The sequence below is a fragment of the Siphateles boraxobius genome, unplaced genomic scaffold (genome assembly GCF_051911475.1).
Source record: "Siphateles boraxobius isolate OS27281-9 unplaced genomic scaffold, OSU_SipBor_1 25, whole genome shotgun sequence".
Taxonomy (NCBI): Eukaryota; Metazoa; Chordata; class Actinopteri; order Cypriniformes; family Leuciscidae; genus Siphateles; species Siphateles boraxobius.
The window spans coordinates 16,672,025-16,690,484 of record NW_027508866.1 but is presented as its reverse complement, the minus strand read 5'-3'; the positions used below and the strand labels follow the sequence as shown (position 1 = coordinate 16,690,484).

The 18,460-nt window shown below is 44.6% G+C and overlaps 1 protein-coding gene across 1 annotated transcript in view; it reads right to left on the bottom strand.

Moving 5' to 3' along the window:
- Nucleotides 1-10,005: 10,005 nt before the first annotated feature.
- Nucleotides 10,006-18,460, bottom strand: part of LOC143750090 (putative flavin-containing monoamine oxidase A) — a 50,957-nt gene continuing 42,502 nt past the window's right edge. Inside the window, 1 exon segment of the mRNA XM_077242944.1 lies at nucleotides 10,006-11,448. Coding sequence (XP_077099059.1) covers nucleotides 11,157-11,448 — 292 coding nt within the window. The 3' untranslated portion in view covers nucleotides 10,006-11,156.

Below are 18,460 nucleotides of genomic sequence, written 5' to 3'. Positions count from 1 at the left end.
AAAGCGGTGCAGAGCAAGGCATAGTGCATGTCCATTACACATGGCGCCCCAGCCCGTGGTGGAGGCATCTGTTGAGACCACAACATGCCTGTAAACTCGTTCCTAGGGCACTCCTGCCCGTAGAAAGCTGAGGTTTTCAACCACGGGGTAAAGGTCTGACGGCAGGTCAGAGTAACTGGTACTTGGAGCGTGCCGTGTTGCCATGCCCACCTCGGGACTCGGTCGCGAAGCCAGAGCTGAAGTGGTCTCATATGAAGCAATCCGAGTGGCGTTGCCACGGCTGCAGATGCCATATACCCCAGGAGCCTCTGAAATAACTTCAGTGGAACTGCACTCTTGCCCTCAAATTGTCTCAGGTAAGTCAGCAGTGACTGCGCACGCTTGCTCGTAGACTGCGCAGACATGGCGACCGAGTCGATTTCCATACAGAGAAAAGAGATCCTCTGCACGGGGCAGAGTTTGCTCTTCTCCCAGTTGACCCAAAGGCCCAGACGAGCTAGGTGCCGGAGCACTAGGTCCCTGTATTCGCAAACCTGGTCTCGAGAGTGAGCTAGTATCAGCCAGTCGTCGAGATAGTTCAGGATCTGAACACTGTGATCCCGTAGAGGAACATGGGCTGCCTCGACGTCCTTTGTGAAGACGTGAGGAGACAGGGCTAGCCCGAATGGGAGAACCGCGTACTGGTATGCCTGCCCCTCGAAAGCAAACCGCAGGAACGGACTGTTTAGAGCAGGGGTTATCAAAGTTTTCATAGGTGAGGGCCAATTTAGTAACCCAACATTGAACTGAGGGCCGCCAAAGGGGCGGGGAAGAAAAAGAAAAAAAAACTGAAAAGAATATCCCATTTTAAATAATTTTAATGACCAGATTGCATCTTTACAGTTTACATTTATTGCAAGAAAACACATTTTAATTCATAACTGAGACAAAACCTGGCGAGTTTTTTTTTAACAGAAACTTTTAAAATAGAAGCTTACCAAACAAGTCATCATCATTCGTATCTATCGTTGCCTGTCAGTCGCGTTTCCATTATTGCAGATTTGCGCGAATGTTTTGCGCTATTATTATCTATTTTTTTAACCCGTAACTGAAAAAACGAAAAAATTAACGGTTGTTGTCTTTTTAAAATGCAAAGTTGAACACCAACATTTTAATTTGAACTGGCAACACCAACTGCTGCGCAAAAAAGTAAATATTCGACAGACTTTTTCAGATTTTTGTTTAAATTACTTTTTGCCCCTTTATTAAACATTTAAAATATTCACAAATTAATATGGAAAACATCTCGATTTTACTGGTTTTCTAAGGCTAAATTAGAACCTGGAATTTATATTTTTCCTGCAGTGCTGAATGAGAAGAGCCATGTAGGCTATAACCTGTGTCTCTGGAACCACAGCCCACAGAAAGGTGATTTATAGGTGAGTTATAGGCGAATGATAATAAATGTGTCTGAAAAAACAGCGAGGCATTTTAATTGTTTATTAATTATTGTTTTCTAAGTGTCGGCTAAAAACATATCTCTATCTCCGCTGTTAAGCAGATGCGCTTTTAGAGAGAAATGCACCTTTCATACGGATTACATAATCAGAAGGTATTAGCTTTCGATTCGAATTTGTTTAAAAGTGGACATTTCAAGCTTTCGCCTACGTAGGCTATATTTTGTTTCAGTTTTCGCGCTCCAGTTCACAGAGATCATGAAAGCGCGTAGGCTAGCTACTGATTGTTTTATTTTATTTTACAAAAGCACAATGTTTTCTTGTTATTATGAGTTAACACAAATAAAAGAATTTGCGAATAATGTATTATTATTTTCTGTATAACCAGAAATGATAGAGTATTTTAAGTTGTCTCCACTGTTGATAGGAAAATGCAAGTGTTTGCGCCGGCGAAATATTTGACAGGTAATGGAAACACGGCTATTAATAAGCTTGTCATTAAGTCACACTGAATATTGATTAGTTGGTCAACATACCCTTTTAAATTGCAATGGGATTAGTGGTGCTGTTTTCGGCCGCTAAACACAGTCTAAACGGATAGATTAATTTTTTCAAAGCAATGTACAGTTTTAACAGTTTTACAGATGTTTTTCAGATGTTATCGCGGGCCGCCAGAAATGTTTCCGCGGGCCGCCATTCTCCGCACTTTGAGAACCTATGGTTTAGAGGGAGAATGGAGACATGGAAGTAGGCGTCCTTCAGGTCGATTGCTGCAAACCAATCCTGCGGCCGCACACACTCGAAGATGCGTTTGTCCGTGAGAATCTTGAACGGCAGCCTGTGAAGGGAGCGGTTCAGGATGCGCAGGTCCAGGATTGGCTGTAACCCACTGGATTTCTTCGGGGCAATGAAATAAGGGCTGTAGAACCCCGACCTCATTTCGGCTGGACAGACAGTCTTGATCGCACCCTTCGCCGGTAGGGTAGCAACCTCTGCTCATTCCCACCGACCATAGTAGGCATTGCCATCGACCATAGTAGAGCGGACTCCCCTGAAGCGGGGAGAAGACCGTGCGAACTGAATCGCATAGCCGAGCCTGATGGTGTGTGCAACTCAGTGGGACAGGTTGGGAAGTTCTAGCCAGGCTCCCAAGAACTGTATCAGCGGGGTCATGCGAACCACAGACGTCCCCTCGGTGGTGCAGCCAAGCGGAATGACCTCGGTCGAGAGACCAGATTCTATGAGCTAGGCCTCCTCAGCCATCCAGAAGGGACACCAGGTCCGAGAACCAAACTCGGGAAGGCCAGCACGGGGCTACTAATAACAGACGGGCCCCTTCCCGGCGAACCCTCTCCAGAACTCCTGGGAGCATAAATACCGGGGGGAAAGCGTACAGGTGTAGCCATGGCCACACCTGAACCATCCCATCCAACCTGAGAGGAGCTGGGTGCGTGAGAGAGAACCACATAGGGCAGTGCGTTGTATCTGATGATGCGAAAAGGTGGACTTGAGCTTGACCAAAGTTCTCCCATAGGAGCTTCACCACCTCGGGGTGAAGTCTCCATTCCCCGGGCCTCAGCCCCTGCCTTGACAGGATATCCGCTCACTGGTTTAGATGCCCCGGAATATAAACTGCCCTGAGAGACAGTAATTTCCCCTGGGCCCATAGGAGGATCTGATGAGCCAGTTTGCAAAGGTGACTTGACCTTAGACCCCCCGATGATTGATATAAGAGACCACTGATGTGTTGTCCATGTGGACTAGCACATGGTGACCTCTCAGGTCTGGCAGGAAGTGCTTGAGAGTTCGAAACACCACCATCATTTCTAGCTGATTTATTCGCCAAGAAAGTAGATGGTCCTGTCATAGACCTTTTGCCAAGCGACCACTCATGATCGCCCCCCCCCCAACCTGTGAGGGAAGCATCCGTCGATAGCATTACGTGTCGACAAGAAGCCCCCAACACTGGTCCTTGGGCTCAGAACCAAGGTTTGTTCCACATGACTAAGGCAAGTCGGCCGAGCGGAAGAACCCGATATTGGAATGCTTCGCCCCCGAAAGCAAACCTCAGGAACTTCCTGTGATGAGGATGGATGGATACATGGAAGTAAGCATCCTTCAAGTCTATCGTGATAAACCAGTCTTCGGACTGAATCTGTGACATGATCTGTTTGAGTGTAAGCATCTTGAACTTGAGTTTATGAACCCTGCAGTTTAGTTGGCGCAAATCTAGAATAGGACCCAACCCCTCATCCTTTTTTGGAACAATGAAGTAAAGGCTGTAAAACCCTGACTTCCTGCTGGGAGGAGGAATCCTTTCTATAGCCCCCTTTCTTAGAAGAGTCTGTACTTCCTGCTCCATAACCAGAGCCTGCTCGGGATCCACCACAGTGGGGAGGACCCTTAGAAATCTGGGCGGACGAGAACCGAACTGAATTCTGTTACTCTTTTCTATTGTATGCAGGACCCAATGACATTTATATGGCAGTAGTTTTCACACTGCCAGAAATTCTACTAAGGGAACCAGTCTCTCGAGACTGGCCTCTGGATTTGGTCGAACAGCCACTTCGGTGCCCTGTAATGGCGAACTGGCAGGGAGCAACCAAACTGACTGTTCTACGACCCTCCTCGGAGGATCGTTGAGATATGCAAAAAAACATAGTATGCAAGCATGCCTTAGCCTGACCTGCTGCAGAATATGCTTTACCCACCAGCACTGAAGTAGCTTTTAATGGCTTGGTGGGTAACGCCAGGGCTTTTAATGATGACGCTGACTCGGGAGAGAGATAACTCACAAGCGCCTCTTCAGCCCGAGACATTGTCATATAACCAAAATCTTTAATACCCATAACATTGCTGTAATTAGATGTCTGAAGATTAAAAACTTTAAATGAAACCGGTTTCTTCCACGATTTCGACACCTCAGTGTGGAGATCGGGAAAAAACGGCAAAACTCGGCGAGGAGGCTGTGATCTAGATGGTAAATATCTTTCATCTAGTAAACTCTTTTTATAATCACACTGTTCCTTGGCTGGCCAGTCAATATTTAATTTGGCAACAGCGCGAGTCACAGCCTCCATAAGCTCGCTGTCAGATCCATTTGCGAACCCCAAGATGTGCGTCGCCGCTGTGCCTCAGCAGCAGCGGGACCCGCACCTTTGGGAGCGTGCACCAAACCGTCCTCCTCAAATAACGCACGGCGAAAGCGGAGTGTCCTCATGGACAGCTTCTCGCAATGCTCACAGTCAGCTCCCTCGAGAACTGACTGGGCATGCTCCACTCCCAAACAAGCAACACAAAGCTGATGTGTGTCCTCACCCGTGATAAAACAAGGGTAGGGAACAACACAACGCTTAAAATCTTGCTTGTTCACCATATTATATATATATTTATGTGAAATACTGTGCTTGCAATGACAGACAACAATAAATACTAGACAGGGGCAGTATACAGAGAGCGCTTGCTGAAGGCACAGAAGCTAGCGCGGTCTGTTTTCAGGTATGCTTTATAGTTCCCTTTCGAGGGAACTCGGACTGCGTCGATTGACACTTTGGGGGAACGCCCCTCAGCGTAGCGCCTCTGAAGTATGAATGAAACTAAGCCAATCTCTGATTGGTGTTGCGTCATGACATAATGTGTGACGGCAAACAAGCGGAAGCTATAAAGCACGCCGGCACACATGAGATGTCAGCTTTTTGTTCTTCAGCAAAGTGCTCTCTGTTTGACTTGTCTGTCTTATTTGTTGTTGTCTGTCACAAAGCATTACAAGTATATATATATATATATATATATATATATATATATAAGTTCACTCAGTGTGTGCATCCCTGCCCTCGTTATATCACGGGTGGGGACACACATCGTTCCAATCCGTGTGCTGCGCTCCCGCCTGGCCATTTTAAAACAAAAAAAAAAGGGAAAGGCTGGTCAGGCTGGCGAGCCCCATGGTGCGGGACCCGCGTCTGCTGAGGCGGCGCGGCAACGCTCTTCATGGGGCTCGCAAATGGGTCTGTTGCAATATAGAATCTATAGTGGCTCGAATCTCGCGTTTGCCGAGGCAGCACGTTGATTACGGGTCTACTCTGCAATAAGATTCTGTGACTTGGATCTCGCGTTTGTCGAGGCAGCGCGTAGATCAAAGGTCTACATTGCAATACAGAATCTAGTTGCTCGGATCTCGCGTTTGCCGAGGCAACGCGTAGATTACGTGTCTACTTTGCAATAAAGATTCTGTGTGTGTGCGAGGCATGAACAGTCGCTCCCGAGGGTGCTGGCTGTGTTCATTGAGAAATATCTCGACGCGTATATCCGTGCGCTGTCGGATGTTTCAGCCACGCACCTGTTGACTTTCTTCTTGGGTTGGAAACTTGGAAGCCAAATATATTGTGAACGACTTGAATCTCGCGTTGCCGAGGCAGCGTGTGGATTACGAGATAGCCTAACACAAAACAGTATTGTCTGGTAATTATGGCTGCATTTAATTTTAAGAAATTAAAATGATGAAATATTTCTGACTTTTGAATATAGGAAGTTAGATATTTTAATTCAGCCTACCATTCAGACCGTGTTTCACTTATACAGTATTTATGGCTACATTTATTTCTGAGTAATTAAAATGATAAGCAAAGGACGCAGGCTTGCGGCCATGCAGTGTTCCTTCTGCACATCAAAAATCGTTTTTCGATTCTTCCCTGCCGGTCCTCCGCTTCAGGGTATCGAAAACGAGACAAAAATAACAGGGCTATCCCCCCCGTGGAGGGACGAGCGAGAATTGCTCTTCCGCGGAGCCCTCAGAAAATCGATGTTTGTATCCAGCGTCAAGTGCGCTTCGGGACACATCGGTTTTCAGCGAATGCGCGCTGCAGTGTCCGCCCCAATGGCTTGCGGCCAGGCAGTGCTAATGTTCGCCCATCGGAAACGTTTTTCGATTATTCCCTGCCGGTCCTCCGCTTCAGGGTGTCGAGAACGAAACCGAAAGAGCCTCCCCTCAGGGGAGCCCTCAGTAATTCAAAGTCTGTATCCCGCCGTTAAGTGCGCTTCGGGACACATCGGTTTCCAGCAAACGCACGCTGCTCTGTCTGCCCCACAGGCTTGCGGCCAGGCAGCAATCGCGTCCGCCCATCGAGAATCGTTTTCGGTCAAACCCTGCCGGAGATCCGCTTCAGGGGGTCGAGAACGAATCCAGATTGGTACCCGAAGCCAGGCTCGAGAGCCTGGTTCCTTAAAATATTTCGATGCATGGAAAAATCTCATGAATATTTCGCCTTGGGCTGCAGTTCGGTTTATGCCCACCAAGGTTCAACGAGGTGGTCTGGACTGCAGTCGACCCAGTGCAGGGTCGGGTATTGGAACAGGAAGTAAATTCCCTGCTGGTAAAGGAGGCTATAGAACATATTCCTCCACCAGACAGGGAGTCTGGGTTTTACAGCCGCTACTTTATAGTTCCCAAAAGGATGGGGGGTCGCGTCCAATAATAGATCTCAGACACTGGAATCATTCTCTGAGGAGATTCAGGTTCAAGATGCTCACTATTCCCATCATCGTGAGTCAAATTCAATCCGAGGATTGGTTTTTCACGATAGATCTAAAGGACGCATACTTCCACATATCCATCCTTCCATCTCACAGGAAGTTCCTGAGGTTCGCTTTCGGGGGCGAAGCGTACCAATATCGGTTCTTCCGTTCGGCCTAGCTCTCTCCCCACGCACATTTACCAAATGTATGGATGCAGCTCTAGCACCGCTGAGGCTCCAGGGCATCAGGGTGCTCAATTATATCGACGACTGGCTGATTCTGGCCCAGTCACAAGAGCTGGCAGTTCGGCATCGAGATGTCGTCCTCGCCCACATTCAAAGCCTGGGGTTGAGACTCAACACGAAAAAGAGCGTGTTGACACCAGCCCAGAGAACCTCGTTCCTGGGAGTGGTGTGGGACTCGGTCATGATGCGGGCACGATTGTCTCCTGCACGAATCGAGTCCATTCTGGCCACAGTGTCCAGGATAAAGCTAGGCCAAACCATTACTGTGAAACATTTTCAAAGAGTGTTGAGGCTGATGGCAGCAGCGTCCAACATTATTCCATTTGGCCTGCTGCACATGAGGGCCCTCCAGTGGTGGTTGAAAACCAAGGGGTTCTCCCCGAGGGGGGACCCGTTCCGCATGATCAGGGTTACGCGCAGATGCCTTCGTTCCCTATCTATGTGGAAAAAAGCTTGGTTTCTGTCCCAAGGTCCAGTGTTGGGAGCGTCTTGTCGACGGAAACCGTTTCGACAGACGCCTCCCTCAGGGCTGGGGCGTGGTCATGGACGGCCGCTTTACGATAGGCCTATGGCAGGACCATCATTCCTCCTGGCACATAAACTGCCTGGAGATGTTGGCGGTGCACCGAGCTCTGAGGAGCTTCCTGCTGGAGCTCAAAGGTCATCATGTCCTTGTGAGGTCAGACAATATGTCGGTTGTGGCCTGTATAAACCATCAGGGAGGTCTAAGGTCTCGCCCTCCAGACTGGCGTATCAGATCCTCCTGTGGTCCCAGGGGAAGCTGTTATCTCTAAGAGCAACATACATCCCAGGGAGTCAAAATCAGGGAGCAGACATCCCGTGGGAGATTCCCCTCAGGAGGGACCTGCTGTCACAGGCAGAGGGCTCAATGTTTCACCCTCAGCCCGAATTATGGAAACTGTGGGTCTGGCCCCTGAGGGGGCACAGTACCTAGAGGCCGGCCTATCAGCTGGAGTAGTGGAGACCATACTCAGCTCCAGAGCTCCCTCCACGAGGAAATTGTACGGCTTAAAGTGGAATATCTTTACCAACTGGTGTAGAGAGCGTGAGGTGGATCCAGTTAACTGCCCAGTGGCTTCAGTTCTGGAGTTCCTCCAAGATCGTTTTTCAGCTGGTCTTACCCCGTCCACACTCAAGCTGTACGTGGCTGCCATTGCGGCTTTCCACGCTCCACTGGGTGATGGACCTCTTGGAGTCGTACGTTTCCTCCGTGGGGCCTGGAGGATGAGACCTGCGGCTCGTTCCAGGGTTCCCACATGGGACCTGGCAGTGGTTCTCGAAGGGCTGGCGGAGGCCCCCTTCGAACCATTGGAGTCGTCTGAGGTCAAGAACCTTTCCCTGAAGGTGTTTTTTTTGTTGGCCATTACTTCTCTGAGGAGGGTAGGAGATCTCCAGGCGCTCTCTATATCTAACGGGTGCCTGGAGTTTGCTCCAGGCGACATTAAAGCCATCCTACATCCCAGGCCGGGCTATTTGCCTAAAGTGCCATCCAATTCGGCACGGCCTACGGTTCTGCAGGCCTTTCATCTTCCACCTCACGTGTTGGCGCATGAGGAGAGACTTCATCTGCTCTGTCCTGTCAGAGCTCTAAAAGTCTATATTCAGAGGTCCTCTTCATGGCGGAAGTCGGACCAGTTGCTGGTTTGTTTCGGGTCACCCAAGAAGGGTCTTCGTGCCTCCAAACAGACCCTCAGCAACTGGATTGTCCATGCTATTTCTTTGGCCTACCAGGTGCGCAGTTTGCCTTCACCTTTGGCCGTGAGGGCTCATTCAACCAGAGGCATTGCGTCCTCTAGAGCCCTTCTCGCGGGGGCCCCGATCCAGGAAGTCTGCGGCTGGATGGGCCACCCCTCATACCATTATTAGGTTCTATAGCCTGGACATTCCGTCAACACCTGGCACTCTCGTGCTCTCGTCCTATGTGTACCTGTGAGCAGCTTCACACTAGGACAGGCAGGGCGCGTTGTGGCATAGTGGGTACTCGTTCCCCCAAAGTGTCAATCGACGCAGCTCAAGTTCCCTTGAAAGGGAACTAGCCTACTTAAATATTTATGCACATGCGTATTTTACAATAACCAAAATATATTGTTTTTATATATACAATCAATATCTTTAAATCAATTATTTTAGATTTCTCCATCCTTAATTTGCTTATATCATTCTCAATGCTTTTTTTTGGGATTGTAATTATTTTCGTCATTAAAGCATTTGTGGGTAAGTACAGTCTTGTACAAGTATATTTTGCCTGGTTTTCAATTAGCCTACTTTTTTGCTTCAAATAAAAGTTTGTAATGCGATTCACCATGTAGCTGCATGGTTTGGTTCATTGCATGTAACTCTTTAACCAAGACTTTTAAAAAATCCCTATTGGAAAAATACTTCTGAAACAAACACCACCCAAAAAGAGGGTGGAGACTGCTGCACTCTGTTACGGTAAGCAACAACCACTTCTTAGAATAAAATCAAGTCCCATCCTATTTTCACAATTAACATCTTGATGCACTCAGAAAACATAAGTTTAATGGGTGATGTTAACACCTCTAAATTATTGTTTTTGAGATGCATTCTAAGCAAAGTTCATTTAGTCCACAAAATTACAGACGAAAATGTTTCGTTTTCATTTTTCTTAACAATATTTTATGATAAAACAAAAAAGACATATCAAGATTATAATTAAAATAATTTTAACTTAAAAGCTGTTGACAGATATACATATGACGAGAAAAAAACGACACTGCAAGATATCGATGTTTCTATTAGAAAAGGAATAACAATCATTAAAACAAATATAGATTAAATGCTTTATTGTGCAGTTATGTTACCACATACAAGACAAATTTGTTTCTGAAGCTAAATTAAACACATATATAAAGTGTGACCAAACTAACAATTAACAGTCTCTACAGGCAGTATCACCTAAAAGGTTGATAATTCTGTATACTAAATTATTATTTCAAAAGCTTTGATTCAAGCTTAAAATTATTTTTTTTAATGTAATTACGTGGTGCCCCAGGCTTTCACCTACAGGCTGTATGAAATATTGTAGGTGAGTATGTCAAGATTGTTAATACTGATATTGTACAAGGATAATGTTTCTGGGATATTATATGGAATGTTAATACATTATTTATAAATATGTACACATTTAAAAAAAATATTTGGTTACAGTTCAGTTCATTATAGTTTGACAATTTCATTGCCTATAATATTTCCATTATCTAAAATGATGTGGCATTGTGAATTTATGCACAACGAGAGAGCCATTACACTCATTTAACATCTTCAAAGCGGCCTTGACATTAGTGTCCGACATGCTTTATTCTCATGATAACAATTGAGATTCTCATGGGGTTGAAAGAAAGAGAGGCACTCAAAGTGCTTGACAAAAATACATTTATAGCTCACAATGTGTTTGCTTAACTTCTGTGCTTTGATGTTTCATTTTCCTCCACATAACACATTATGCCACATAATTGCATGGGCACCGAAAGTTAGTTTATATCTTTGAAATTCAAATCTGGAAATATGATTAAGTGCAAGATACAACAATGAGTGATTATACTGTAATGTTTAAAATACTGATACTTAAATTAAACAACAGACCATTTTTACATTCTTAATTCACATTCCTGGTCTTTTTTACACACACAAAAAAAAAATCAGCATACAATTTCAGCAAAAACTGTGTATCTGGAACTTTTTGGCTGACATTTCTAAGCCCTGCTATTTCTCGATTCTGGTATGCAAAATACTTTTCTATTATAGTGTGGACCAATCAATTTCCAATAAATATACAATCAAGTTCTGCCCTTTTTTTCCCACTGAATATCATGTTTCTCTCTGAAATACTTACCATTATGGATGTAAAATGCATATGGTTGACTGTAATGTATTTTAAGGCACAACTACTAATTAAATATATGTTAAGAAACAAATCCCTTTAGATCCATTTCAATCCTAGTTCTGGTTTGGCCAACAGGTAGGCGGTCACCAGTGCAGCTGCTGTCATTACCACACCGAGGAGGCAGTAAGACTTGGACGACTTGCAATTTGACTCCTTTCTTGGCTTACTGTGTTTCAGGGAAGCTCGCACTGAGTCCAGCTCCTCCCGGGACAGAGAAGAAGGACACATCTGAGCTAGGACCTCCATAGCCGCCCGCTGACCGGACTGAATTGCCCCGCTAATGTATCCACACCATTGGGTGGCAGTCTCTGTGCCTGCCCAATGAATCCTGACAAAAGAGACAGAAAATTAATAGACATTTTAAAGTGTTAATACGTTCTATATAGTCGGCATGAAATTGAAGTTATGATAGTCTTTTCTTCCTTATTGTGATGTACTGTATATCTGAGTTGAGGTCTGTTTTACCTGGTATTAAGATGTGTTTTGGTCGATTCAAGGGGAGGGGAGGTTAACTTTTTAAGATTACAAGTGCACAAGAATAAAAAATAATAATAATGTTGATGTACACATTAATGATTTATAATAAGCACTGCAACATTCTGTAAAAAAAAAAACTTAAGTATTGTCAATTTTGATGTCATGGTGACTTTAAACCACTATGACTGAGTATCAAGGGATTTGGAAAATGTCAAGGTGACTGGAAATATAAAAACTTTGTATTCAAGGTTGATGACTGTCAAGATGAATAATGGCTAATAATTAGTTTCCTAGAAACAAAAATCTGTGCTAATAGCAGTCATGACTCTTTACGCAAGTATGTAATTGAGCATTCAAAGGCCTTAGACTCCACTACAGTATCTATTATAAAATCCACAAAAACATGTATTCTTTAATAACAACAGATGCTTATTTGTAACCTCTAGAACTGTCAATCTATTAAAAACATAATTTTACATACAGTGTAAGTATATATTTCTGTCATGACAACTCTCTGAGAGATTGGCATGGTAATGGATATGGGAATGTTAATTGTCATGGTAATGGCTACGGCAACGTTAATGGATAATTGCAATGGTAATAGATATGGCAATGTTGATGTATTTGGACTTGGTGAAATAGAACTGCTATGCTGCAGCTGCAAAGCCAGTACAGAGACTTGCTACTGCCAATACATTCACAGAAATGCTGCTGTGAGCATGTAAGACATGCTGCTGCTGCAGCACATGTAGGGCCATATAATTTCCGCAATCACGGAGTCGCAGACAGAATCGCGGAATTGACAAATTAACGCGAAATCTAGTGTTCCCACGTGACTTTTATGCAGTGTTTCCCACACATAGACTAATTCGTCACGATGCACCACAGAATCAACCACGTACTGCGTTTCGTTATTAATTTTTTTAAGTGCTATTTAAAACACGCAGCGTATTCTTTCACTTGCATTTCCTTTCCCTGCTCTCCCTCCGTCTCTGTCACTCACGCGTCTCTCTCACATACATATGCACACACACACACAGCCCCTCCCCTCCGTGCACACCGCGTCTGTCTATGAGGTGCGCTGGACTGGACAAAAGTGAAGCGAACTCCGCGAGCGACACTGCGACCGAGTGTGTCCGAGAGCACGCTTTACAGTGCGCGAGAGAGAGACTGAGTGTGACTTTTATTTAAACTTATATAACAGAAAAAAATAACAGTAAAGGGTAAAAAAAAAAAATCCCAAAAATTAAAACGGAAAAAACGGAACTTGCAAAAATTAAAACGGAAAAAACGGAATTTGGGAAAAAATAAAACGGATTTTATAGGGCCCTACACATGGAACACATGAAATACCCCCCAGGTATACCCCCATATACGGAGGGTTTGATGAAAGCACGCTGCAGACTGCCACCTGGCGTCTCTAACGAGGGACACATCAAAAACAAGTCAGGAACATGACAATATTAGACCGAAACACAACAACAGACAAGACAGGCAGATCACAAACAGAGACAAAGAAGGGAGCCAAGACAGAGCCAGCATGACAGTCCAGGAAGTCTTTAGTAGAGACCAAAGAAGGACGGGAGGGTTGTGTCAGGGAGGCTCAGGCAGGCCTAGAGTCCTGGCTGAGGGCCAGGGTGGTGCCGGAGGGAAGGACCAGGGAGTCTCTGGCGGTGCTGGGAGTTTTGGTGGAGCAGGCTTGGGCAAAGCCAGCAGCGCAGGTAGCAAGGGTGGAGCAAGACACTGGGGAGGCTCAGGGGCGACAGCAGGCGATGCCTCCTGGAGCTTTGGTGACGCCGGCATGACAGACAGCATGGACGGAGCTGGCTGGGCAGGGAGCTTGGGAGGTGACGGCAGGGCAAGGAGCCTGGGGATGGCCTCTGGGTCAACATCAGACTCTGGGATGACCTCCGGGCCTTGTTGGACGCAGGTGAGGGGATCATCAAGGGCATAGTTAAATAAGTCCTTGAGTGCTGCATCATTGAAACACAGCCCTTCAGCAGCACTGCTAAACTCTAGGTCAAACCTCCTCAAATCAGTCCCTTGTTGATGGAGAGAGCTCATGAACTTGAACTGGAGCATGCGCTGGTAGAGAGGGCTGGAGACACTGAATGCTGGTGGATGGCGCAAGCTGAGTCCTCATTATGGCTGGTTCGTTCTGTCAGGGATGTGGGTGAGGGATGAAATGAGGACTCAATTGCAGGGAAATGAAGGCTTTGAAGACTTGACTTGAGAAAACCACAGGAGGAACAACCAAGTGTAAACATACGACGACGAACTAGCACAGGACTTAAAACACAAGGAGAATAAATAGGGAGAGCAAACAAAGTAGGTAACGAGGGAGGACAGGTGGGACAAATGAATCAATAATCAGGTAACAAGATGGGCAGGGTTAGACAATCGACAGGAGAGCAAATTGCACAAGGAAACACATGACAAGCCATGTGGTCACACCAAACATGACAAAAAACACAAGCACATGGCCAGTAAAACAAATCACAAGCTATGTGCTCACACACAACGAGACATGAACAAGCAGCTAATGAGAACATACATAAGCCATGTGTTCACACAAAACATGAAAACATGAAAGCACGTGCTACACAGCACAAGACAAAACATGACATGAAAGCAAGAAACATGGAAACAAGAACCGCATGCTACACAAAACACAACACACATGGACAGAAGAGCGTACAGCCTGAGCGAACTCGAAACCGCACGCTCACACGACAAGACAGAGCGCACGACAATGATCGTAAGCTCATCCTGTGCGCTCACAATCAAACTCATGGAGCATGGATGACTGAATCCCGACACAGAACCGAAACCAAACTAGACAGATGTGCCGGGATCCAAACACCATGCCCCGCACATGTAACAAGGCATACAGACAAGAGAGCGCAGGGCTCGAAAACGCTTGAAGCCACGCACCCAGACAAAGACATGACAAAACAGGAGAGTCAGAGCTCTGTCACAAAACCAAGAAATAAACTAGACAGAAGTGACAGAACCCTGACACAAAGATTCTAAAAATACAGTTTTCCATATAATAGTACTGTATTTACTGTATGTTCAATCAAATACATGCAAGCATTGGTGAGCATAAAAGAGACTTACTTAAATAAAACATCTGAACAGTAAATGAAAGCTTTAGCATAAAGTTCTGCCAGGAAGACTTAATTACTACGTCACTTATTACCTTCACATCTATCCAATCACGTCCTTATACTCGCTGTATAAAAGATTGGTACTTACACACATTTGAGTTTGCAGATGCTGACGCGACAACTATATCTCTCATTCAGACGCCAACCAACATGCTTCAGGACACGCATATTGTTTACGATTATCAAGTTACAACGATGAATATGTCCCGCCGTCTCTCCTGCTGCACATCGAAGTTCCCGCAATCAGTGCCGCATCTCCCCATGGGCACAGCGGTTTTCGGAGAGTTTGATCAACCATGGCTTCTCAAGAGAATTCCTGCGACTTTGAGGCCCAAAACACCGGGTAACCCATCAGTTTCCATTTCCACGACATCGAAAGCCTCAACATTGTTAGCCTCAGCCAAATAATCCGGCAGGTAGAGAACTGAAAAATCATCCTCAACTTGTCCAGCAAAAAGAACCTAGCTGTCTGCATGGGTGCCATTTGTTCCGCTGATCACCGATCCACCGACATGAATCAACAACTCTGCAATTCACGAGAGGCAATCTTCTCACACTGGTTTTCAAGTTCAAGCTCCACACTTCCAAGGCTTTCAGGTCGGGTTTTCAAGTTTGGTAGGTGCTTCCACCAGCCACTGTTAATATGTCCACTCTACCATGATTAAACTTCATTCAGGTAAGTATTTAACTTGGCTACTACGATGCTTCCTACAACAGTGGCAGAGTTCAACTGGTAACTACGGTGAGGTGGCGTGTTCCTAATAACTGCTGATATGCAGACTGCAACGCAACATACTGTAACGCTTTAAACAGCAGGGCTGGATAGCTAGCCTTAATGTTTGTTACAAGTGTAAGCAAAGATTCGCGTTACCAATATTCCACAGTGCAGTGGTAATCTAAGAATACCAGCTTCGCCGATCCCACACTCACATGGGCAGTTGCAAAATACTAACAACTACAAAACTGAATAGAAATAAAATAAGCTTAAAGGGTTAGTTCACCCAAAAATGAAAATTATGTCATTAATGACTCACCCTCATGCCGTTCCAAGCCCGTATGACCTCCGTTCATCTTCGGAACACAGTTTAAGATATTTTAGATTCAGTCCGAGAGCTTTTTGTCCCTCCATTGAAAATCTATGTATGGTATACTGTCCTTGTCCAGAAAGGCAATAAAGACATCATCAAAGTAGTCCATGTGACCTCAGTGGGTTAGTTAGAATTTTTTGAAGCATCGAAAATACATTTTGTTCCAAAAATAACAAAATTGACGACATTATTCAGCATTGTATTCTCTTCCGGTTCTGTTGTCAATCCGCTTTCACGAGTCCGCTGACGTAAGACGAGCTGACGTGTTATCTGGTGCGCCCGAGCTTCGTTTACAGTCTGAGGGAGACGCACGCTGTAAACAAAACAATCTTTGCAAACATGTCTAAGGGTTTCGACACAGGGGAAGACTTGCATTTTTTTTAACCAGACATATTTATTTGAACCCGAATACACGGACGCACCAGATAACACGTCAGCAGTGTCTTACGTCAGCTGTTCTAAAAGATTCTGTGTCAATGTGACGTAGAATTGAGCAAGCCCCACCGACGTGGTTTGATTCCTCCATTTCAACGACAGCCGGTGTTCTGACGATTTGTGCTGCCTTGTTGAAAATGCCTCCTAAGGAACATAAGTATTCTGTTGTGGGATGTAATAATGTACATAGTAGTTTTTACTTACTTCTGACATCAGAGCTACTGAAAACTCAGTGGATGGATTTTATTTACGAAGGAAAGGCGCCACTTAAACTTCCAAAATACGCTTGTTTGCGCAAATCATTTTCTCACTGACTGTTTTGTGAACGAGGGTCAATTCAAAGCAGGTCCTGCTTCAAAGTTAATCCTCAAGTGTGGATCGTTGCCTACTGTTCGCGATCCAACGTCACCTCCAGTAGAAGTAAGTGTATTTTATGATTTTTGAGCAAATAATTATTTCAGTCGATTTCAGACAATTCAACAACAAATGCGTCTAAAGTTGTTGTCGTCGTCGTAGGATGTCTGTGTTTATAATTCAAACCTTGTTTGTATAGTGTGTAACCACACGTTTATAAATATTTTTTTAAAGATATTGTATTAAAAACTGTGCATGTTTTCTGTAAAGACAAGACATCAAAATTGCTATGTTTATACAAAGGCCAGCACATCGACACAAAGCTGTAGAACGATGGATATTGGCGTGCAGAGAGAAACATCACATAAATGTAATTTCGTTTGTACGTAGCAAACGTTATCACAGTATTTGTGTTTGTAGTTTCAAAAAATTGTGCCAACGTTATCACAGTTTGTGTGTGTCTGTGTGTGTGTTGCACATCCATAATTGCAAAGGGTGCACGATTACAACTCTATAAGTAGATAAATGTATCAAATAAACATTCCGAGACGTCCTGGTCCATTCTCATTTGTGTTTCTTCTGCCGGAGTCTCTTCATCATCTGGGTCTGAAATCCGGTTTAAACATGTACGGCTGAATGCCATACAAAACAGCTAGTTCTCTCACTCTCAGACATTCTGCTTCTACCGACTGTTCAATGCCATAGGTATGAAAGTTATGCCCTCATCCAAAGGCTGGGCGGGGGTATGCAGCTCATTTACATTTAAGGTGGTACATACCAAAACAGCTCTTTTTAAAACAGGCCCCAAAAATGACATTTTAAAAAGGTTATAATAAATTAACTGTGGGGTATTTTGTGCTGAAACTTCAGAAATACATTCTGGGGACACCCGAGACCAATATTACATCTTGTAAAAAGGGGCATAATAGGTGCCCTTTAAAATTCCTATTATTAAGGTCCTTTTATACTTAAAATTTTAAATCTACAATTTTAGAAATGTGTACAATCGCTGTAACACACAACCTTTCCAGGTGACTACTTAATCCACTGATATGTGTGATATAAATATTTCATGTGATGGGTATTTCCACATTAAATGTAGCCTACAGTGAAATGCAGTCTAAGGATGCTCCGGTCAAAAGCCACATAAAAAATTGCTTAAAACAGAAGAATTAACCCTGTGTTCTATTATTGTCAACGAACCGACTCGGCCCTCGGATATGACTTAACTTCCACACTTCAAGTGTCTGGCAGGTTTTGCGTGTCCGAGTCAGAGAAAGAGGAAAAAATAAATAAAAAATGGACGCCACCCAGAAAGATGTTGCTATGGTAGCACTGGCCGAGTACCAGGCGCTTATCAAAACGCAGCCATTTGAACTTCTAAAATGTTCACTATTTCATTTTAGTTATCTTTTGTTAGCAACGCTAGCCACGTTAGTAACACCCGTTTGAAACAAGGCTTCATTCAATATTGCACTCACAACAAGACCGATTCCCATACCCACAGGCAGTGATACGGACGCAGTAAGGTATTGCAGTAATACGAGTGATTAAAATCGTCATTTAAACAACCAAAGCGGTCCAAAAACAATGAAAACAATTCATACAAGTCACACAGGGCGCAGCCATCTTGGATTCCGTATCGGAATTCTTGCTCGGTGTCCTCGAGGTGTCCGACTTCCGAGCTGGGTAATCCGATAAAAGGTAATGTTGGTGCGTGTTGCTAAGCAACATCTGTCTTCCTAGTCGGAACGCCGACACGGATAAATAATAGACGCACCATAACAGTCATATGATTAGTTTGATAATAACAAAC